General features: G+C 41.6%; 1 protein-coding gene across 1 annotated transcript in view; it reads right to left on the minus strand.

Annotated features, from left to right (window-relative positions):
• lrp2b (low density lipoprotein receptor-related protein 2b) overlaps positions 1–24,282 on the minus strand; it is a gene marked incomplete at both ends in the record, with an annotated part of 97,513 nt that overhangs the window by 44,917 nt on the left and 28,314 nt on the right. Inside the window, 28 exons of the mRNA XM_083903462.1 lie at positions 1,131–1,301; positions 1,384–1,539; positions 3,032–3,548; positions 4,529–4,824; positions 4,983–5,184; positions 5,320–5,451; positions 6,883–6,998; positions 7,097–7,226; positions 8,782–9,024; positions 9,280–9,483; positions 11,189–11,478; positions 11,557–11,715; positions 12,840–13,005; positions 13,130–13,577; positions 14,154–14,626; positions 15,159–15,350; positions 15,443–15,679; positions 16,807–17,020; positions 17,242–17,419; positions 18,648–18,757; positions 18,845–18,988; positions 19,263–19,429; positions 20,320–20,448; positions 21,984–22,161; positions 22,729–22,957; positions 23,073–23,257; positions 23,340–23,548; positions 23,793–24,038. Of these exons, the coding sequence (XP_083759588.1) occupies positions 1,131–1,301; positions 1,384–1,539; positions 3,032–3,548; positions 4,529–4,824; positions 4,983–5,184; positions 5,320–5,451; positions 6,883–6,998; positions 7,097–7,226; positions 8,782–9,024; positions 9,280–9,483; positions 11,189–11,478; positions 11,557–11,715; positions 12,840–13,005; positions 13,130–13,577; positions 14,154–14,626; positions 15,159–15,350; positions 15,443–15,679; positions 16,807–17,020; positions 17,242–17,419; positions 18,648–18,757; positions 18,845–18,988; positions 19,263–19,429; positions 20,320–20,448; positions 21,984–22,161; positions 22,729–22,957; positions 23,073–23,257; positions 23,340–23,548; positions 23,793–24,038 (6,121 nt within the window). The remainder of the gene's footprint in view (positions 1–1,130; positions 1,302–1,383; positions 1,540–3,031; positions 3,549–4,528; positions 4,825–4,982; positions 5,185–5,319; positions 5,452–6,882; positions 6,999–7,096; positions 7,227–8,781; positions 9,025–9,279; positions 9,484–11,188; positions 11,479–11,556; positions 11,716–12,839; positions 13,006–13,129; positions 13,578–14,153; positions 14,627–15,158; positions 15,351–15,442; positions 15,680–16,806; positions 17,021–17,241; positions 17,420–18,647; positions 18,758–18,844; positions 18,989–19,262; positions 19,430–20,319; positions 20,449–21,983; positions 22,162–22,728; positions 22,958–23,072; positions 23,258–23,339; positions 23,549–23,792; positions 24,039–24,282) is intronic.

Genomic DNA, 24,282 nt, shown 5'->3' on the forward strand with positions numbered 1-24,282 from the left:
ACAAATCAAGCGTCGCTTTACTTGTAGCAGAAGTCCCGCCTTCACTGACGGAGCTAATACGATATCCAAAAGACACTTAAACATTTGAATAAATACTAGAACCTCATCTGCTGACACGGAGAAAGACGACGAGGATGACATTTGACCGGCTGAGAATACCATAGCGCTCAGGGAAGGGAGGGGGTGAGCAGAAGAGCAGTTCGTTGTTGTAAATTTCAGCCTCTCCTCTAGATGTCACTATAAACTACTTACTTCACCTTTAAGTATCAACTTCTGAAACCTTTCCTGGGTGCTTTTTGACATTTTTATCTCATGCTCTGACCATTTGCAGTTACCTCGCTACTCCCGATATGTAACCTTGGTCACCGGAAGACATGGGAACACAACACTAACCCTAACCCATGTATGGAGAAACACCCACAGAAAGCCATGAACATATGCACTGGGTAGTACATTTAATTTCTACCAATTAACCTCCTAAACATTGGACCCTTAAGGCCAATTCATACTTTTGGCATGTCTGAATCTGCTGAGGTCCACATGACATAAATTATATGGTCTGCATACACTTACAAATGTATGAGTGGACCTACACTCAGCCCAAAATGTGTGACCAGCTTGTTTTTGTTCAAAGATAATACTTGCTTTGAAGAGAGACTACATGAGGCCAGTAATGACATCACCCCATTCGTCAAAGAATACAAGGAACACAAACTGGTGCAAACTCCTGGTGAGACAAGAGTACTGACCGCTACACAATATGTATGTCTTTCCCAATGTTCACCATGTCAGATTATCAATCACAGCACCATGGATCCTTGTTTGGGGGATTGGCAACACTACAAGTATGACCACAACCAATCATTGTTCACGACACTGACACCGAGATCATAGGTCATTGTGAAGGCAGGGAGTTAACAATCATGGCAGCAAAGCATTATGGTTGATGCTCAGACACAAAAAAATTTAATAAAAGAAGGAAAACGATTGTTGACCTGTTCCTGGATGTTATTCCGTGTCACTATTCCACCAAGCAACAGCATTAGCAGTGTTATGTAGTGTGTGTTTTTGGCTTCAGGAATTCAGAGCAATTATCATGTAGAGATAATATGTCCTTTGTCTTAACTCACTCCATGAAGTTAAGGTGGGAATCAGCAAAGAAGATCTTGTTGGTGGTGTAGTCTATGGTCAAAGCATTCGGCCACTCGAGCTTGGTGGTGATGATGGCGCTGACGTTGCTTCCATCCATGCCAACTCTGCCAATATATGCTTCATCAGCCCAGTCAGTCCAGTAAAGCCAACTGGTGGAGAAATGGAGAAACAATGTAAGACCAAACTGTAGCTGGTAAAACCGTTTCTGCATGTGTGAGTGTGTCCTCGTACCCAAATTTAGGGTTGACGGCGACAGCGCGAGGTCTGCTGATAATGTAGGTGTTATTTCCAACTGTGAACTGCCCTGACAGCAGTCTCTTCTGGTAGCGCCCATCCAGCTCCATCACATGCACTGAGCCATAATAACCATCCACCCAGTACAACTTCCTGTAGCACACACAAAAACGCTCCGTTAACATCACTGCAGCCTTCGTTTGGTCAGTCACTGTCTCATTACTTACTTACTCATCATACACAGTAGTTTAACACAAGTTTTAAAATGTTTTTTTCATTAAAACTAGTGCTTTGCCCGTAGGAAGTATGTATTCCTATAGTGGGAGCTAAAGAAATGTTCTAATTTCCTTCCTGAGAGCTTGGTTTGATGGACTCAAACATGTCCTGCATGTTTACTTTAATCCAGTTTTCCTTTGTTCTGACTAATGCCCCTTTACATTCAAAACATTGTATCACAGTATAGCAGTAGTTTTATTTTTGTGTCTGTGGAAACAAAGTGATGTGTTTTATGACATAACCGATGGAGGGAAGGCAGAAGCATAACAGCTACATGAGTAAACTATAGGTTTAAAGCTAACATAGAGTGGTCCTGTTGCACATATATGTTAGTTATGGAGGTCTACTTACATACATTAACTTGTTCTTATGGTCAAAAACCTAGTTGCTGTAAACGAGCCGATAGAAATCTGTCTTTTCTGACGCTGTTCCCCAGCCGCAATATTTCAGAGTGTGTTGTAATTAGCCAGCCAGCATAGAGCCTTCCCAACTGTCTTGTGATTGGCCAATACCCGGAAGTGACATAATCAGCACACCCGCTCTCAGAAGCGCAGCTCCCCTCTCTGGAACGTTGGATGCACTGCTAATTATTATCAAAACGTTGTTTTAACAGTGTAAAAATAGCTTCTTCACGACTCCCCGCCGCAGTCCCTTTTATGACTTTGACCTGGAGTCAGAAGACACTGTCGCTCGTGAAACACCTCCACAACGGACGTTCTTCTTCTTCTGCGGTTCAATGTACGCAACCGGATGTGCCCGGACTAGTGCCCGGAGCGGGACGATCTGCTGTTCCAGAGAACCGCTGTTTACGTAACCGGATCAGGTTTTTTTCAGAGATCTTGCTGAGCCCGAGATTACAATAAAACACAGCGTTCTCAGCAGTGGCTGAACTGTTTGAACCTTCAGGGCTTCATAAACAAAGCAATGACGCAGATACACACTTAAAAAACAGCGTTAATTGGAATTCCTGGTTCTCTGAAACATGAGCATGGTAAAGAGATACTGAAACAAATGTTAAAAGAGAATATGGACCTAGAGTCGTCTTCTCAGAAAACTCTGATTGCCCTAGGGGACATGAGCAGTGTTTTAGTGTAAGAAATTAGATTGGAGCTACTAAGTGGACATGGGCTTGAAGTGGACAAATTATGCAGGTCCCATATAGTTTCTGTAACATGGGCCCCGTGTGAGCAAACACGGAGGGGGCTAACATGGATACCACAGAGAAATCCACTTGTCAGCCCAAATATAACACTTATGCATTCTACATGGACATACTGACTGGGATTGGTTTGTTCAAATATTAATCAACCCTTAGTAAATGTTTACCAAGAGAACATATTTCGCTAGCTGCTCCTCCCACTTTACATACCTGCCCACCCAATCCAGTGCCAGGCCCTCAACGCCTCTCATGTCTTCATCTGCCACCGTCTCCCTCTCAGTCCCGTCAAAGCGCATCCTTTCAATCTTCCCTGAGCCAGCATCCACCCAGTAAAGCCTCTTCTCATAGTGATCAAACTCCAGTGCCACCACATTAGACAGACCCTGCAGGACGATACTCAGATGTGACCCATCTGTGGTCAAGTTGCGGATGTAGTAGTGATTGCTGTACAACAGGTATGGCGCAATGCCGCTGTTCTGGCGACAGGTGCGACCGTCGGCTTCCCTGATGTATCCTGGGGCACATTTACAGTGGTACGAGCCAACAGAGTTCTCACAGATCTGGCTGCAGACGGCAGGTGTGTTCACACACTCGTTGAGGTCCTCGCATGCTTTGCCATCCGGCATGAGTTGGTAGCCAGGGTGGCAAGAGCAGTAGTAACTGGTCAGGGTGTCAGTGCAGATCTGAGCACACCTGTGGACCGAGGGGTTGTTGCACTCATTGATTCCTGAAAAGAACAAGAAAACAAGATCAAGGAAAAAATTATAGGGAAAGTATATGTTTTACAGTTGACGATGCTTACACCACATGGGACTTGCATAATTTTCCCGCTTCAAGCCCACACCCATTTAATACCCACTTAGTACCAAGGTAGCCTGGGAAGGGTACTAAGTGGATATCAATTGGGCAGGAGCTTGAAGTGGACAAACCCATTTGGAACTAGCCTAGGCTGTCGGGGGCCGACAGAAAGCAACATTTGAAGCCAATACCTGCAATACTTTGGAAGATACATGCGAAAATATGGTTTTTATATAATTAATTAATTAATTAATTAATTAATTAAGTAATTAATTAATTAATTAATGGTAGACAGCTCAAAATCAATAGGGATCATCTACAGGTGGTATGTGAAAATTTAATCTCAAACGCCTTTCCAGTTATCGCGTTAACGGCTAAAATCTGCGGACGCGGACGCGAGAGACCGATTACATAATATCCGCATTTCTCGCGGATATAAATTTATATAAAATATATGAATAAATATAACTCCAATGGGGCCCATGGACATGCTGGCTTTAGTGCACTTTGAGAAGCAGTGGCACACTCACTAAAACATGGCTGCCACAGAGATAAACTAATTGCCTGTCACTTTTTCTTAGACTTGTGAGACAATGTTTTAGATTAGAACATTGGTAAACCACACCAAAGTCCACCACATCAAAGTCAATTGAGAATTTATGTGTTTTTGCTTGAGTTAAGTAAAGAAATTGCATTCCCCATGCAGTCATCCAGAGGCTATTTCAGTAGTGGAGTTATGGAGAAGAACTGAAGAAGCCTCTTGGATGAGAGGTGAAGTAAGTCCACTTGCCAAGTCAAGTGACCAGTGTTTGAAGACTTCTTTTCTAATCTTAATGACCACTCAAAGCCGCTTCAGACTATATTTTCTTTATATTTGTGATCAAGAATTTCGACACTCTTATCGCTCACCGCAGCCTTTTTCGTCGCTGTTGTCCTGGCAGTCCTTCTGTCCATTGCACACCTTGCTGTTGTCGATGCAATCGCCTGACTTGCACATGTACTGCTGGGGAGCACAGGTGGGATGGGGCGTGGTGCACAGACTTTCCGCCTCGTCGGAGCCATCCGTGCAGTCGCTTTCCCCATCGCAGGTGAAGTAGGAGGAGATGCAGGCTCCGTTGCCGCAGGTGAACTGGTTGCTAGTGCACGTGTCGTAAACGCAGCCCAACTCGTCGCTGCCATCACCACAGTCGTTCACACGGTCGCAGCTGGAGAGGAGGAGACTTTGATTATCCAGTTTCCAGTTAATACTATATGTATGGTATGTATGTATATATAGTATTTTTCCTTCTTGCGTTTCCTTTAAGAATAGTACCAAAATACCCAGTCCCTTCTTCTTTGGCACCTTTTGGCAATTCCTATTTACCGGTAATGAAGAAGGACGCAAAGTCCGTTGGAACAGGCAAACTCATCCATGTGGCAGGTCCGATTGGGGCAGTTCTGGAGTTCATCTGCAGCATCGGCGCAGTCTCTCTCCCCGTCACACACAAAGCTCAACGGGACACATCGTGGCTGGCCAGGATACCAGGTCGGGCAGGTGAACTGGCTGGAACTGCAGGTACGTTGTCCTGCAGGGGACAGAGGGAATGGTCAGAGATTAAATACAACACAATAATATACAAAACAAACATTTGAAAAAGCTAAAATATACAGCATTTAGATAAACATTACTGTCACAAATTAATTTCTAAATGTTATCTCACCGCATTGTAGTTCAGGAACCTCATCACTGTTGTCCCAACAGTCATTGTTGCCATCGCAGACCATTGACTGGGGAATGCAGTGTCCATTGGTGCATGTGAACTGGCTGGGGCTGCATGTCTTGATCTGGTCCTCTGCACAGGAACATACAAGGGAACATTAAAGGTATGCAGAGCAGATGTTTACTTGTGATGAATAATTCCATTATAACCTTTCAGTTAAATGTAAAGTGATCGAATGACCTGGGAGGAAATCTAGACTTCTCACTTCCTCTTTTTACAGCCTTTGCTAAATCTGACTGGGAGACTTTGACCAGTCACAGGGCAGAGACCACGGGTGCTCCTATTGGCCGTTCAACAACAACTATTGTATTAACAGGTCACTAAAAAACCTATACATAAAAAAAAAGGGAAAAAGTCTAAAAGTAAGACTGACAATAAACATAAGTGTTAACAGTAACAGTAACCTACAGACTGTCAACATTATACTCCGATGATGAAAGTCTCTTTCTATTACAACACGACTGCCCCAGTGCACTAGACATGGTTTGACTTTGAGTTTGGTGTGGAAGAACTTGACTGAACCAAATTCCCATAGAAAAACTTCTTGAGAAAAGTATTCCAAGAAGAGTTGAAGCTGTTATAGCTGCAAAAGGGACCGACTCAAACTATTAAAGTACTGTATATGCATTTGAATAAGTCATTACAGTCCCTGTTGGTGTAATGGTCAGACAAGTGTCCCAATAACTGTGTCCATATAGAGTAAATAATATTAACTGAGCAGAAATCACAGCAAAAACATTACTATAGATTGGGTCTCAATGCTTTGTCATCTTATATAAAGTCGGTCTAAGTGTAAAACATTTGGGAAACTCTTTTAATCAATTATTCTTATTAGGTATTCTTATTCCTCATTGAGTTCCCTTGTATTAAAATTAATAGCCTCCCACTGAACAATTATTTAATATTATCACGCAATAATGTGAAACCTAGCTTTGGATTGTTGCATTTAAAGAAGAGGTAGACTGTTATAGGTTTTTTACCATTGCAATTGTCATTGCAATTAGAGGACATGGAGAAGTAATAAGAATGTCAACACTTTTACATGTTCACAAGATACATTACATCATCAGTTTGCTAAAGTGCTTTAAGGGCAGACATTCTTCGAAATATTATTAAAATAAAAACAGCGCCACACAGAGGCAAGATCTTGACCTGTATTGTTTACAACTTCGTTTTTTTTTCCCACACGTTTTTGTCAGTTTGGTTTCACCAGAAATAAAAAAAATGTTTGGTTCATTTTTTAATATACCCCAACATGAATACATTTTTTATATATTAAATGTTTCATCAAACCGATTCAAAACATTGGTTAAAAGAGAGAAGAGCACCTTAAGTCTCTTACACTCGCTAAAAATGTGAAAAACTGTCTCATGAAGGCGACAGAAAGGGCACTGGTTTGAAACAGCAGGATTAAGAACAGACGTAAACACATTCGAGGTAACGGCCCCATGTAAAGAAGAAGAAGAATGTAACCTGTGACCTGAAAACCTAGTTCTCACTCACTGCAGGACAAAGGTTCATCTGTCCCATCAGTGCAGTCTCTGACTGTGTCACACACCCAATCCTCAGGGATACACTTTCCTCCATCACAGCGGAACTGGTCTGGAGAGCACGTGTGGCTCGCTGTGGTGGATTTAACACACAAATACAGTTTCATGAATTTTACATCTGTGTCCATTTGTGTTCCCACTTTGCTTTATGTTTGGCAGAGTTCCACTTGCCACAGAAGAGAGGATTCTCATCGCTGTTGTCTCCACAGTTGTTGTAGCCGTCACACAGATTTTCAGGGTAGATGCAGATGTTTGTGTTGTCGCACTTCACCTGACCAGCAGGACATGTCCTGTCAGCTGGAGAGAGCCAAGAAGGGAAAACAGACACTCAGCGGTGGTCTAGAGCCATTGTTGTCAAACTGTGGCACGTGTGCCACCAGTGGTAGCTTCAGAAATACTGTTCTACTGTAGCAGGGTATGTGATCAGAGTGGAGCTGAGGAATTTTGAATGGAGTGTGTGGAAGTAACATAATAATTAGAGTCACCTTATCTCTCACTCCATCTTAATCTAATTTCACTATACCACTGTCTGAAGTATATGTGAGAAAGAGGATGATGAGAGCACTGATAGCTGACTTTGCACGGTCTATTTACATCACTGTATTTTCAGGTTGATTACATTTGAGAACTAGAGGATTGTTGAAAGCAAATAAGGTCACAATTCATGTGCGTAACTGCATGTGTTTACCTAACGCCATTTTGAGCATACTTCTGCGGGACAGCTCGAGTTTGGAACAGTTTGGAAATAAAGTAAGAGAGTTCAAGGTTGAGATGGTTTGGTTACGTGCAGAGGAGAGACAGTGATCATATTGGACAAGGGATGTTACAGGAGGAACAGAGGAAGACCAAAGAGAAGCTTCATGGATGTTGTTCAGGAGGACATGAGGACAGTTGATGTAACAGAAGAGGACACAAGTAATGAAGGTAGATGAAAGAAGACTAACACGAACATTGACACTTTTGAACTAAAGCCCAATTTATACTCCTGCGTAAAGTGCTCTGCGTAGGTTATGCATAGTCCTCTGCGTCGACGCAGAGCCTGTCGGGGAGCCTCTGCGTCGTCTCCGACTGCACAAAATATTTTGTGTCCGTCACTCCGTCAAGGGACAACGGAGACGGCAAGAGCTGCGATTGGTCCTCAGGACAGGCCGAGCGAAGCTGCTCTGTACCGGCCACAGAGCGCAGCGAGCGTCCATAGAGGCGGAGCTGATCACCGCCGACAACGTCGCTGCCAAACTATAAATACGTCATATCTTAACACACAGAGCACATGTTTAGACTCTAAATGGCTAATTTCTCGCCTCAAATTATCGTAAAACTGCGTTCCATGACACAGAAAAGTGAGAAACGGCCACTCTTTCAACAACAACAGTCTTTCTCTCTCGGACGCCATTTCTCACTGTAGCCAGAAGCACAACAACCTTGTGTAGCAACCCCTACTGATCGGGCGGGAAGTTGCAGTGCGTGTCCGTCACCACAACGCAGAAGTATGAAGGCTCGAGTGGTCTACGTGGTGACGCAGTCGGATAACGCATTACGCAGTCGGAGAAGTATAATGTGGCCTTAACCCTAATGTTATGTAAATGCATTAATAGCCCAGTGGAACTTTCTTTAACAGAGGTTCGTAAAATTTGAAAAATACCTCATCCAATCATATTATTTTACAAACAGCTGTTGAGGAATGTCTTAACTGTTTGGGCATTTGTGCAGAGGGGCCGTTCTCTTCAGAGTTAAATCAATGATTTAAAATTTTCCAAAATCTTGATTTAATGCTTTATATATTCAGTATCATCCACCATAATCTGTTCCTCAGTTTTTAAATAGTCCTCTGATTTTTACAATCATCACTCACGGCAGTTGATTTCATCAGAGGTGGCGTTGTCTCTGCAGTCGTTGTGGCCGTCGCAGACGAAGGCTGCGCTGATGCAGCGTCCATTGGCGCAGGTGAACTCGGTGGTGGGGTTACAGGTGGGGAAGGGGCAGCCCCTCTCGTCGCTGTTGTCACCGCAGTCGTCTGTGTAGTCGCAGACGTACCCGAGCGGCACACACCGACCGTTGTCACAGGTGAAATCCATAGCTGAGCAGGTGTGGAAGGCTGAGCAGGAGGAACAAGAGACTCTAGATTTATTATCATAACAAGGGACAATTAAGATTTTATTTTATTAAGAAGTTATTATAGTCTTAAACTGACTGAAAAGAGTAAGGAACGCACAGCAATGTGTCACTCAACCACATGAATGAAAATAATTATCACTTTAAACATTATAGATTGAGCCATCATTACAGTTCCACCCCTTTAAAAATTGGTACATTGATTAATAAAGTTTTATTTGTTATTTTCATTTCTCACCACACACTCGCTCCAGCTCATCAGAGTTATCATAGCAGTCACTGCGGCCGTCACATTTCCAGCTTGCCGAGATGCAGTTACCATCAAGACAGGTAAACTGTTCTGGGTGACACCGTGATCCTGTGTCCCGAATACAGTCTTTGCCGTTGTTGGCCAGGTACCACTTTCCCTCATGAGGACACTGGCACTCTGGGCCCACTGGACCTGAGATTTCAGGGGGCATGAAGAAATGTCAATCTGCTGTCAGTGGAAAACCTTTATCTGTGATAAAAAAGCTCTATATTCCTGTGCAAATAAATTAACGAGGGTGCACTCCCGGAAGGACAGGGGAGGCATGTTGAGCCTGTAGTTTTGTTGTCATCTTGGGTAATTGGGGGTTCTGTCAGGGTTATGGGTGTGTACATCCCAGGATTTCAAATCCATTTCAGCAGTTTTATGAGTTTGTTTTCATTATTTTATTATACTCTTAAGTGGAGACACTTTTTATGGAGTCTGCAGAGCATTACTGATAGATTTCGTAGACCATGAATAGGACACAGGAAAGTAATCAGAGTACAGATGCACAATTTATCTCATGAAATGTAAAGGGATTGAATGGACCTGTAAAGCGAGCTAGAATATTTGCACATCTTAAATTTTTAAAAATGTGAAGTTGTTGTTTTTTTACAAGAATCGCATTTAATGGTTCATCAGATTTAGAAAACCGTGGGTTGGCCAAATTTTTCATTCTTCATTCGTTTTAATTCCAGCTCACGTGGCACAGCAATCATAATTCATGAAAAAACACTCTTTAATGCCACAAATATATGTGACCCACATTGTCGTTTATTATCCTTTCAGGATTCCTCTACCACAAACCTATCCTTATGGTTAACGTTTATGCATCTAAGTGGGACGATGAGAAATTCATAGAAAAAGTAATCTCGTCTATACCTGACTTAAACTCACACAGCCTAATTTTTGGAGGAGACCTAAAGTGTACAAATTACCTTTTATCAAAGATTCCCTACAAAATGGCTAAAACATTGTCATCGTTCATGAACCAAACTGCAGAATCGATTCTTTTTTTCGTATGACAGTGTATTACTCCCCTTTGTTAAAAACATTGAATATTCCACCATAAATTAATCTGCCAGTGCCCCAGTAATATTAGATCTTTCCTTCCCACTCAACTTATCTAACCGGGCCCCATTTGAGATTTGATACCACACTACTAACAGATGAAGGATTCTGCCTAATGATTGGGGGGTTGTTTATGTTCAGGGAAAAAATCAAACAAGATTTATATTTGTATATGTAATGCTGTGTTGGTTTCAGTTTGTTACAGTACGGTTTGGAATGGTAACACCCTTGGTCAGGCTTGGGTTTCTAATGAGACGAGTAACTTTACTTGGCAGACAGGGTGTGGGCTACGTCCTCGGTGTGACGACAATGAACAGTGACATCGAACTTGACACAACAGACAGCAGTGGAGGACATCCAGCAGCTCTTTTTGTCGTGCTCGGGTTGTGGCTAAATGTCTCGAAACGGTGCCAAGATTTGTATGAGAATAGACTGCATGCGTTTGCCTGTTTTTCTGTAGTTTTTCAAGCAGCTTACTTTAGTGGGTGGAGCTGCTCTACTGACATTACTGTATCATTTTACTCCAGTACCCCAAGGAAAGGGTACTGTAGAATGGAATGGTTGGGGTCAATTTTTTGTGATATTCTGGTATAGTGAATATTTATTAAAAAAAAAGTACTGTACTGTTCCAAACCAAACTGTTGCACTCAGTAGAAATAAGGCATAAGAAAAACTGCATGATGTAAAAAAATGTAATCTAATTGCACAGAAGGTTAGCCAAAGGTTAGCATTGACCATGACAATAGATTTTACTACTAATGGCAGCTTTGATAAAGCTTTCTCTTACCTGAAACACAGACATGACTGCAGCCGCCATTGAACTGCTGACAGGAGCTGGTACAGCTCTCTTGATTGGAAGCAGAGTAAACATGGATGTCGTTTGGTCGGTACTGCATATCCTGGGCTAACACCGCAAAGCCAGAGCCATCGTCCTTCCCGGCCCGGAAGATGCCTCTTTCATTCCAGTCAGTCCAGAAAATGTCCTGCTGGAAGACTGTCATGGCAAAGGGGTACATGACACCCTGCACGATCACCTGCCGATTTTGTCCCGTCAGAGAAGCCCGTTCTATCGTGTCTCTGTGGGAAGAAGGGAGAAAAAATGTTGTCCCAAAAGTCTATAGTAGGGTAGTACATAGCATAAAAAAAATGACATACAATGACGAATCAGCCCAGTAGAGCATTCTTTCTTTATAATCCAGAGAAAGGCCATTGGGTGTTGACAGGCTGCTGTTAATGATAGCAATGCGGAAGTTTCCTCCCAGTGTTGCTCTCTCGATCTTAGCCGGAAAACCCCAGTCAGTCCAGTAGAGGTATCTGGGCAGAAAGAGTAAAGAAAGAGAGCAATTTGGAAAGGCAGCAAAGGTCTCCACCAAGGGCAGGCATACATCCATCCATATTCTTCCAATTATTTGGTTCTTTACAAAAAATGTAAAGAAAAAGTAAGGCATTCCAGACAATATTTACCCCCAAAACAACAACAACAAGCATTCCTAAGCCAAACTGACTGAACACCAGCTTTTTCCCAAATACAAAGGGAATTTCTACAGGCACATGTTGATGTACTATGGATTCCCAAGTATTACTTATTGTGGCCAATGTCCACATGGAGTAGAGTATAAAGCCCCCCAAAAATCCAAAATCCAGGAAGTGCTTATTTTATAGAGCACATCAACTCTGTGGAATATTAAATAAAAATATGAAATGGAAATATCAAATTCATCAGGGAAGACGTCAAATACAACGGCTTGCTTTCTCTGGATTGTGACATTCACATGGATACTGGAGCATTCACATCAGAGTTTACAGGAAGCCAACACAGAAACCAGTATTTTTTTCTCAACAGGAGTAACACCAAAACATGAAACAGGGATTAAAAACTTGTGGATATCCCAACAGGACCTCTGTGAAAACTGCCACCAAGACCAGAGAGAATATTTCCAAGCCAGTGGACAATAAAGAGAAAGATTGTCATCCCATTTGTGTATAGCTGCATATATTCATATCTTTATAACTTCATATCCCCATGTTTTTCAAACCCAGCAACAACCTCAGACAATATACGATTAGATTAAAGAGATTCATTCACAAGGGAATTTACATACATTTACAAAACTGTACATTTACAGACAGCAACTTTTTCATCCCAAAGACCACACACCGCATATCCAGAGGAGTCACTTGGTTATGCATTCCAGTGCTGTGAGGAATAAATTGATGCATGGCTTAACACAGGAAAGCCAACTCCTCAGACCAGGACAAAGCTGTCCACCTAAACCTACATCAGCTCATACAAAGGTTACAGTAAAAGCAAGTACTGGTTCTTGTGTGGAGGCTGATCATTGTAGATTAAAGGTGATCATACCATTAAAACCTTGCAATCATCTCAAAGCTGTGATTGATGGGAATTTATTAATGAAATAATGGTAAGTTGCTTTTACCCGTAGCAGGGGTCGACAACAATGCCTCTGGGGCGGTTTGCTTGGGCAATAATGGAACGATTCATCCCATTCAACCCAATGGACTGGACATTGTCTCCATAGTAGTCAGTGAAATAGAGACGCTTATTGACCCAATCATATGCCAGTCCCTCTGGATCATCTAAATCTGTGCAGTACAACAGAGGAAGGGAAAGAAAAATAATTGAAAGAAAAAAAGAAAAAAAATTAACTTGAAAATGTGTTAAAAGATGTTATTCTACATTGACAACACAGTAAACTGCTCAACTCACCTGTAGCTATATTGACAGGGGGGCTGGTAGCAGATGTTGTAGTGATGTAGGCAATCCTGCTTCGGCCAATCCCCATGTACTGGCTGAAGAAAATCCGCTTCTCCTTGAAGTCGTAATCCAAACCCATCATGTTGTACCCTAAGTTCACTGTTGGAAAAGGAGTGCTGTGGTCTGCAGGGTCTAGCCTAAGGCTACTCAGTGTGTAGTCTGTGGTGAAAACCAGAAACTCGTCCAGTCCATAACCACATGTTACTCCATTATTAAGGAGTGACCCATGCGCACAACCACATTTTGGTTTCTCCTGGCCGGCAATGGCGAAGCAGAGCTGCTGGCAGCGTCCGTTATCTTCTTGGCATGGGTGAAAGCCCACCTGGTTTGCAGATGTGGGCTGGACATGAGCGTCAAAGATGGTGACATCCATCACCCCATCGAGATTGTCTCGAATTACCTGGGGACATTGTGAATATTGATTTTATCATTCAGTGGCATAGGAATAGTTACTAAAGTCCCTATACTGATGATTTGTCTACCTGTCACTCATCTCTGAATCTGGCTTATATGTAATTGTTAGCAAACTTCTAAATCATTATAAATCATTATCGGTGCTAGATAGGCAGTTGACAATGTCAATGTCCATGTAGTTTTGACTAGTAGAAATTTGAGACATAATTATGGGAGTCAGTAAAATGCTTTGGGCTGAAATCTGAGTTAAACAGCTCTATGTTCTTAAAGTAATTACAAACTGAGAGTGTTTGCTCAGTGATATGGATCTCTCAGTCTCAGAGCTCTGACAGAAAGTCTAGAGAAACTCTTGGAGAATATTCCGAAGTAACATTTTATCCAATCAGGAGTCAGAAACCGAACCGAGACAGTATGTCGGTGAGTAAATGCCCACCCCTCACCAAATGTGCTAATAAGGTGACAGAGAGAAGGGATGGGAATGCTAAGGGCAGCAACAAACAAGAAGTTAGCGGAAAAGACACTGGCACCAGGTTTTTGTCATAGTTCTTTAATTTTATTTTACCTCTGGTTGGTTGGTATTGGCTGGGTCTTTGCTGGCTTGGAAGAGCTTCCCAAGCTTGTTATCCACCCATAACATGTAGTTCCCCAATATAGCCATTCCTGTTGGAGACGGATACCGACTCCCATACCTGATGATCTGCCTCTGACTGCCGTCTGTGGCCATACGGGAGATCATATCAAGAACATCATCTGTCCAATAGAGGAAGTCATTAGTGTAATCAACAGTCAGGCCGCGAGGTGAAGCAATGCTCTCTGATGCTAACACTGTGCGGTTAGTGCCATCCAAGAGAGCACGTTCAATCTTTGGTGATTGGCCACCATCAGTCCAGAAGAGGTAGCGTAGCTTGGGGCTGACAGCCACATCCCGGGGCCGGTCCTGGGAGGACTTGAGTAAAATCATTCGGTAGGTGGTGTTGATGGCCAACACTTCCAGGAAGGTCTCGCTGTCAAAGGCATTGGTGAAGTATAAATTACCTAAAGAAATGAAAGGTGAAATGGAAAAGAGGACAATGTTAACACCAGTGCAGGGCCCCTCATTCATATTATTATTATCATTATCAATGTTATTATTATTAGCCAGACATTGCCTGATGAAAAGCACATTTGGCTGGTGGGAGGAGGATAATCTGTGGCATTTTCTTTTTTTTCTCTTTGTACTGCTGTGGATTTGTACATGGGCAGAATGGTGTGTGTGTGTGTGTGGGGGGGCATTTCTTGTCAGTGTTCAGGGCTCATAATCGTCCCAAGAATTAATAAAACTGCCCTCAGAGAGACATATAGCCAATCTGACATTTCTGGGTTTATCTATTTATCTATGGAGCTGCAGTATCCGCAAAGAAAATTCATAAGAATTCTTTTTTTGGAATTTGCAATTATGAATTTGGAACTATGCTTGTTATTATTGAGTGTGTATATCATGTGAAATTAAATTTTGTGTGTTTTTGTTATCCGTTTTTTTTTTAGCCACTTTGTGAAGCCAAAGACAAAAAGTAATTTGGTGTCATACCTGCAACCCAGTCAACAGCAAGGCCCTGGATGCCACCTCTTCCAATGCCTGAATTGATGACATAACTGTGATCCCCACCATCTGTTTTGGCCCTGAATATGCCCCTGTATGACGTGGAAGTGGTGTTATCAGTCCAGTACACAAAGCCAGATTCAATATGGAGGTCCAGCTTCCCCTTAATGGAGTAGGAAGCTACAAAGAGGAAACACAAGATTGGCATTTATGGTCATCAATTAACAGGCTGTACAACATCAAATACAGACTATAATATGAAGTCGACATACGTCCACCAACAGGCACCATAGCCTCAGAGTGATCTGAGCTGTTTATGTGGAAACCACGGATGTACTTGGGGGTGGAGATGACAGCGAAGGATTCATACTGTTCACAGCGGGTGCCATCCTGAGAGGGGTAAAATCCTGTGGTGCAGGCACAGGTCTTCTGATTGTTTGGTTTGGGCAGACAGAGGTGAGGACAGCCGCCATTGTTGGAACTGCAGGCATTTGAGGTCCCTGCTGAGTCTAGGTGTGGAGCAGAGAGACGAGGAGTGGATTAGGCGAGTGTTAGTGGATAATGTGAGAGCAGCACACAAAAGAAAAAGGCTGCACTTACTGATAATGTGATATTCAGACATCTTTTTTTTATTTCATTCAAACTGTGTATGACCAGAAAGTCCCTTGAGATGAAAATATATTTTGAGGTAAATCTGGCCAAAATGGCTAACCTTGACCTTAAGATGCTTGTCTTAAAAAGTAAATCTTGATTATCATTGACACTTACATATCTATAATCTGAAAGAAAAAAATGTGCTCAATTGTTTCACCAGTTTATTATATTTAAGGTTGTTTATTATAGGTTGTTGCTTTAAATCAATCGCCATAATGTTAATGTTTGGGAAGACGTTTATTAGCAATTAAATGGTAAAAAGCCTTCCATCCATCCATTATCTACCGCTTTATCCTCCACCAGAGGGTCACGGGGGGGTGCTGTGCCTATCTCAGCTGACATTGGGCGATAGGTGGGGTACACACTGGACAGTTCGCCAGTCCATCGCAGGGTAAAAAGTCTTTTCAAAAACCTAAAAACCAACAACCTATGCTCATATAAGAAATGCATATGGCGCTCACTCTTTCTGTCCTTGAAAAGGACACCAAAGTACGGTGGCCCTGAGGTGCAAAACACAAACGCAAATCACAAAACACAACACAAATCAAAAACACAAACGCAAATCAAAAAACACAAACGCAAATCAAAAACACAAAAACATTAACTCACAACGCAAACACAAATGCAGAAAACACAAAAACATTATTTTACAATGTTGTGAGCGTTGTAAGTTAATGTTTTCGTGTTTTCTGCTTTTGTGTTTGCGTTGTGATTTGTGTTTCCATTTTGAGTTAATGTTTTTGTGTTTTTGATTTGTGTTTGTGTTTTGTGATTTGCGTTTGAGTTTTTGATTTGTGTTGTGTTTTGTGATTTGCGTTTGCACCTCAGGGCCACCGTACCATATTCCTTCACACATATTCACTCTTTGGGGGGAATTTTTTTTTAGAATTTTTGACAAATTGGCTTGGATAAAAGCATCACAAAGCTCAAGGATAGACATTTATGAAAAAACAAAAAAAAACAAAAGAGCAAATCCACCTACTGTCTCTGGCATGCACTTTGAGAGCACGTAGACCAGACATGCCGCTCCTCATCACCACCATGTTGGCTCCGGTGTCCTTGTCCACCCTCTCGATGACCTCATAGTCCAGGTCGGTGTAGTAGAGGTGGTTCTGGTGGATTGTCAACCCCCACGGATGAGACAGACTACCGACCACCCTCACCCGACTCACTCCATCCATGGTACCACTTTCAATCTATGAAGAAAAAAAAAAGGGGAGAGAAAAGAGGTTGCAGGAGGGAGCTGAATCTGGACCATCATAGAGATGAATACAGATGCATTAGAAAGCATAAACACCTAAGTTACTGAAGCAGATATTATTTGTGAAAGTCAACTTCAGGTAGCATGAACATGTCCAATATTTGACTAAAACTTTTTTTCTTTACTTGTCTGTTTTACTATATATACTGTACCTACCACTCCTGAGCCTGCTACACCCCAGTACAATTTACTAGCAGATATGTCTGCTGTGATGAATCCTATGTTGGCCATGTTGCCCGTGTAGAGGTTCCGGAGGTTTCCCCCATCCATGTCAGCACTGCCAACCTTTGGAGGGACTCCACTGTCTGAGCCCTTGTCTGTCCAAAACAACTTCCTGCAGAGAGAGATTTGGAATGTGAGTGATGACGAAAGATATTTCAGATGGGTAGAGTCATTTTATTTCACTTAATTTTACACTTCTGGCCATTTAAATGAAGCTCATGATCACGTCCATTCAGAAACATAACTTCTATTTTTCAGTCCTCTCACACATGCATGTGCACTTTTTCAATTGTTGCTGTTGATTCCCTGGGAAAGCAGCAAAGACTGTATATATGATTGACAGGTTGATTCATTTCCATTATTGTGTCATGCATAGAAAATAATGCCTTAATTCATCATAACACAGCCAGTATGTTCATGTGGGCCCCATTCGGGCTGATGATCCCAAGCGGGTTTGTCCGTGGTTTCAATGGTGGCCCCACCCTTGTTTGGTGGTCCAAACAAGGGTGGACCACCAAACAAGGGTGACAAACAATGTTACTGAAATCATATGGAACCTGCTAAATGTTGTGCCCACGTATCCTGGAAAGGGTACTAAGTGTGTGTTGGGCCACCATGGAAACCATCGACAAACCCACTTTGGAACCCATATTGTCCGACACAGTATAATCCTTATAGGGTCCACATGGACGTGCTGGCTGGAAATTAGAACAATACAGAAGAAAGTGTGACTCATTCTCAATTTCACCTCATTCACACAACCTGTTTTCTTCATGAACATTTTTAAATAGAACAACTTGACTTTACAAAATGTCTAATTGCCATTTTTCTTCAAATTGTGTCATGTTCATACTACATGATACATTTTTGTGTACTGTAAATCAACAACCTCAAGGAAAAAGGAAAAGGAAAATGTTCTCATTCACCTTATTTTCTTAGATATTAAGATAAAGATTTGTATCACCTTGTTGGCCCAGAAATCCAACCCATATTACCCTAAACGGCCAGAATAGGACTACATTATGGATACCTACAAACAGTGTGTAGTTCTTTTCTGAAGACTATATCATCATATTGCATTTCTACTGATGGAATTGTGTATAGTTCTGGTGGTGTCGTCTTTAAATCACAATAAATATGGCTGTTTGCTGCTGGAGAAACACATTTTTAAGTAATTTACATGTCTTTCAAATATTTAGACAACAGTCATCTACAGTAGCACTGGTCAGATCTTGATAAATTGATTGCAACTCTTTTTCTTCATTCCTATCCATGCTCTTTCATTAAAATCAGACAAATTTACCGTAGGATTCTTTTTTTCAGTGAACATAATGCTTTACCCTCGTACTGGATCCACAGCTATTCCCATGGCTTCTCCCACTCCCTCCGGTTTGCCAGTGGAGGTAATGAGGGTCTTCCTGTAGTGTTGTGTCCCATCAACACGGATCACCTGAGTGAAGTTTGTTTATTTACATGCACTCAGACTAACTGCCAAAAGAAGTGAAATAAAAAAAAAAAAAGGTTGTCTGAGGTTTACCTCTATGGTTTTTGCAGTGGGATTGGTGTAGTACATTATCCGGCTTATCCAATCAAAAGCAAGTCCAGAGGGTGAACCCATGAAGGCAGCCGGAGCAAACTCTGACCTGTTGGTACCACTGGTTTTCACTCGCCATATAGAACCCTGATATAAGAGCGAAGTCAGATAGCATTCATCATAACAAGTTATGTACGTAGACCAAAATCAACATATGCTTAAGACATTATAGACTTAGGCAGGCATTGATTTTGTAAGGTGAGTTTTTTGTTCCTGCTGGCAGCCATGTTTTCAGTGTGTGTTAGTGTCTGTGTCTTGAGCTGGTTCTTAGCACAGGGGGCATAGACAGTACAGTCAGTGCTGACTATTTGTGAGTACCTCATGCACCCAAACCGTGCACCCTTCCAAGATCAGTACTCACAGTGCCCTGCACCCAATAGACAAACTGCTCCTGGTCATCGAAGTCAATGTCACGTCCCTGGCTGATGCCAGACACGGGGGTCATTGCGTTGTTTGAAGGGTCAGCAGGGTCGAGAGGAATGCCAAATATGACAGAATCTCTCACCACCATCAGGAAGGGAGTGTCATCTGTGACAGAATGGGATCACACATGATGTGGAGGACAAAAAAAGAAAGAAAGAAGATGCCAAGCTATTTGTAAGCAAAACAGCACTTTTCAGGGATATGGAGACAGCCAGATCATTCAATGGTCAGTGATTAATAAGTACATGTTATTCAGTAATATAATCTATGCAAAGGATTTAATGTGACAGTTTAACCAGAAGTGATAATGTTGCGAAGTTCGCTCCCCCAAAGTTAGTTTTAGCTGTTTGTATCTCAGCACTCAAATCAAACCTCCACCAAAGATTGGGGGTTCGATTCCCACCTCCTCTTGACTACATTCATGGAAAAAACACTTCACTCCAAGTTGTTCCTGACTGCTGTGTCAGCAGTGTGCAACTGGGTGTAAAAGATGTGTAATAGGAAAAAGTGTTGCATTGTATGAACGTGTGAGTGAATGGGTGAATGTCAAATCTGTAGTTTAAAGCAGCTCTGGGTCATCATCAAGCCTATTTCAATTCAATGTTGTTGTTTGGAAGTGACTCACTCACACACGTACACACAGCTGTTCATTGTCTTTCACCCTAACCTTAACCCAAACCCCTGACTTTCTGCTTAGAGGTTGACCCATTTTACTTCCTGAGTGACACTGGAGCTGGAGAGATCCAGGAGTTGCAGGAAACAATTTAATTGAAATTAAAAATGTAAAAATAATTAATAGTTTTGACATAAATAAATCCCTGTGTTGAAAGCAACTGTGATAGAGGCGACTGTCAAACAGCTCTTTAGCTGTGAACCATGAAGCTATACAGTAACATATAACATTAGAGGACATATTTTGATCCACATAGTGTATTCATAAGATTTCCACACGGTTAGATCTGGTTGCACAGAGATCACTGCTGTTTAATTCTTACCTTTGACACATGTGCGTTTGTCAGCATCCAGCTTCCAGCCAGACTGACAGTGGCAGGTATAGTACCTGGGTCTCAGGCCTGACAGCAGGCACAGCTGAGTGCACAGGTGCTCTCTGCATGGGTTGATGGCTGACAACACATCCACAAAACCACAATGTCACCTTTAATCAGGCATAACATTTAACATTTGCCTATACTATACATACTATACATGTTATAAATTAACTTTGTTGCCTCTATTTCTTGTTTCTCTTCTTCTGATTTTAGTGTTATTCATATTTTTAGTTGTACTTGTGCCTGTCTGATTACGGTTTATTGGACTGAATGTCCTGAAAACTCAGGTTTTGATAGACTCCTATAATCTTTGTTTGCTTTCTATATGAGACAGTTAATTTGTGCTTTAGACTACGCTGTTAAAAAACAGACAAATTGGAAAAACTGGCCAAAGAAATTCTCTTATGTCACAAATGTTTACTTAAAATGAGTCTTCCTTGACTTGATTAACCCAACTATCAGCAGCACGCTTTCACGTCATTTGCTCCATTAACTTGAGTTTCAAAAAAATTTCAACTTTGGCTCGTACTTCGCCTCATACAGTACAATGATATTTAGTGATGAGATTCTACAATTTATATCACTTCTATGATGTACACAAAAATGATCTTGTGGCGTGAATATTCTTTCGGTGTGCTCTGTAACAACACATTATGTAATAATGTAATAAATGTGCACGCCATTATGTAATAACATTATGTAATAAATTTTTTATGTGGGTGTTGCAATTTCTTTTTTTAGCAAAATGCAACAATTGGTGCATTGTGTAATAACCAACAGAAATCGACATTAAAACAGCAAAATAATGTGTATTTTACTCAAAATTAGTACTGTTTTTTACCTCTTACAGAAAAATACTATAGTACCATTTTGTAACACTGTCAGTGCCACATTAATGTAGTTGTTATTAGAAATATGCATTATGAAAGAATGGAAATGTTACATGGGGCATGACATTTATTGAATAGGCTAGACTACCTGGTGTTTAATTATTTGGTGCTGTATATCTTTTCTATACTGTTGGTTGAGCAAAGACAGATATTTAGTTGACAATTCTATAATTTATCAGAAGCACGTACCTCCAAACTTGATCTCACGACTAATCTGACTGTGGACATTGAAAATAACCTCTTTTTGCAACAACTGAAGTTAAAGGGTTGATTGTTGCAATGTAAGCTGAGCAATAGTTTGACATACTGTCCGCTTAAGTGTTAATTTTGAGTAAAATACAAATTATTTTTCTGTTTTAATTTCAAATTCTGTTGGTTATTATATGATGCACCAATTGTTACATTTTGCTAAAATAAAATCGCAACACCTGCATTATGTAGTAACAACTGCAATATGTAATAAGTTATTACAAAATGTGGCAGATTATTACAAAATACTGCAGTTATTACATAATGGCGTGCAAATTTATTACATTATTACATAATGCGGTGTTATTACATGATGTGTTGTTACAATTACTCCTCACAACAAGTTTGTGAGATCATTTAGGGACAACAGGGGAAGCTAAAAAGATGTGAGCCAAAAGATGACCTTGCTACTAACAGCTTCAAGTTCAAATATTAACATCAGTGGTAAGAGTTAGTGGTTTTGTATATTACCCATTGGTTGTTTGATAGGATGATCCATAACGATGCCCATGGGTTGGTAGACGTTGTTCATCAGAGTGGTGATGTTGCCACCGTGAAATTTGTTTGTTTTCATCACTTTACTGGTGTAACGCTCAGACCAGTAGATGCTGTCCTCAAAGATGGTCATGCCATGTGGGTGCTGGAGAACCTGGTGTGAGGAGTGCACATACAGAGGTCAGTGTTACTGAAGTATGTTCATACATTTATGACCAAGTGGGACATCCCCAAGCTTTGAGATACTTATAAAATAAGGTTGCAGTTTACATTGTCTCTGCACTCTGTGGGAGGAAACCAGAGAATTCCCATGGACTTGCAGTGAGATGGGCAGAAAGGCCCAAGATCTTTTCTTTGAGCATTTTCACACCTATAGTTCGACTGCTTTGGTCCGCACCAGTTAGAAAAATGTTACAATGTAGCAAACAGACGTGGGTACGGTTTGCTTTCACATATGCATAGTCTACCAAAATAGACGGTGAAGACCATCGGCCCCGGAACCAGACTAACCCCCGATTTCTGTCACCGCCACGGAATGTAAGCGCCGCGGTCACCGGAGCTGATCGCTGCCACTCTAATCAATGTGGGCATTTCCACCGGGCACGCTGCGGCTTCTTATGTGAATATGGCTAGCTCGCAAGGCTGGGCAGCGCTGCCATCAGCGCAGTGAAAACTATCTCTCTTGTGTTTTTAATGAAAAACAGAATCAAATCAAACCTACCATGTCACTTGCTATGACCTGATGACGGTTCTTGCCATCATAGTCACAGTAGTCAATATATTTGAGGTAGGCGTCAGCAAAGTAGACCCTACGTGTGGTGTAGTCCAGGGCCAGACCATTGGGCCAGTAGAGCTTAGTGCTGACAATGACTTGTCTTAATGTTCCATCCATGAAGGCACTCTCGATCTTGGGGTTCTGACCCCAGTCTGTCCAGAACATCAGGTTTGTGCTAAAGGAATGAGACTTTATTACAATATATTCTTGTCTAGGCATGAAAAGGACACTGCTATATAAATCATTATTGAGCAAAACATTCTAAAATATAGAACAAATTCAAGTCGTACTAGTTGCGGGGGTCCAGAACTAGTCCACGGGGGCTGGTTACATTCTTAGAGAGGAGGACTTTGCGGAAGTGGCCATCGAGAGTGGACACCTCAATGTTCTCCATGACAGAGTCAGTCCAATAAAGATTACGACCCACCCAGTCCACCGCTACACTTTCTGGAACCATCAGACCACTGGAGAACACCTAGAACAGATATATTGAACACTATTCATGATGAAAAAAACTACCTCACAGCTTTCCTTTTATACATCTGGACATCTCTTACTTCACGTTTGTTGGTGCCATTCTGGTTGGAGCTCCATATCTTCTTCTGTGAGGCATCTGCCCAGTAGATTTTGGAAGTCACACTATCAAAGTCGACAGTCACAATGCTGGAGCCGCTGCTCACTGGTTTCATCTGTGGTGGCTTCATGTTGATATGGTTTGCAATTATCTGGCTACGCCTTGCAACCAGAAGTACAGCAGATAGTTGATCTAAGGGCAGATAATGGAATTGGAATTTTTGTATTTTGCAGTGTTAATATCTACACATAGAGGAACTATAGTCAATGTCGAGGTGTGTAACGCCCGAGAGATTATCAAGACCACCAACATAACTTTCAGTGGAGAAATCTGTGAGGCATGACATGTATTTAGTCTGTTTTTGCCAGAGGCAAAGCATCAAAAAATATATATACTAGTCATCTTGTTGTATTGATTTCATGCTTTTGGTGCTCACCTGTAGCTTTGCAGGTGCGCCCATCAGGCTCCAGGAGGTAGCCGTGTGAGCAGTAGCACCTGAAGCTTCCTCTCTCGTTGTAACACTGCTGGCTACAGAACCCAGGGATCAGACACTCGTTAATGTCCTCACAGTTCTTGGTGTCATTAAGATGAAACCCTGGTGGACAGGTGCACTGAGCCCCAAAAGGTCCCTGGATGCAGTCGTGACTGCAGCCCCCGTTGTTCAGTGCGCAATCATCTTGATCTTCAGAAAATGACATGACAGCAAGTTATGAATAAAAGGCACATATACTATTGTTGACTTTTACTTCAGTTCAGTTAAAAGCTAAAATATAGCAGTGTAGTTCTGGTAATCCAAGTCTCATACTAATTGTGAAATGTTAATATTTGTATTTTATTATTAAATTTTTCTTTTAGAAAACCTTGTTTTATTTGCACTGTCAAGGAGAAATACTCGGAAATCAGAATCAGAATCCTCAAAACTTCTT

Source organism: Microchirus variegatus (genome assembly GCF_963457635.1).
Source record: "Microchirus variegatus genome assembly, chromosome: 17".
In the NCBI taxonomy this organism is placed as follows: domain Eukaryota; kingdom Metazoa; phylum Chordata; class Actinopteri; order Pleuronectiformes; family Soleidae; genus Microchirus; species Microchirus variegatus.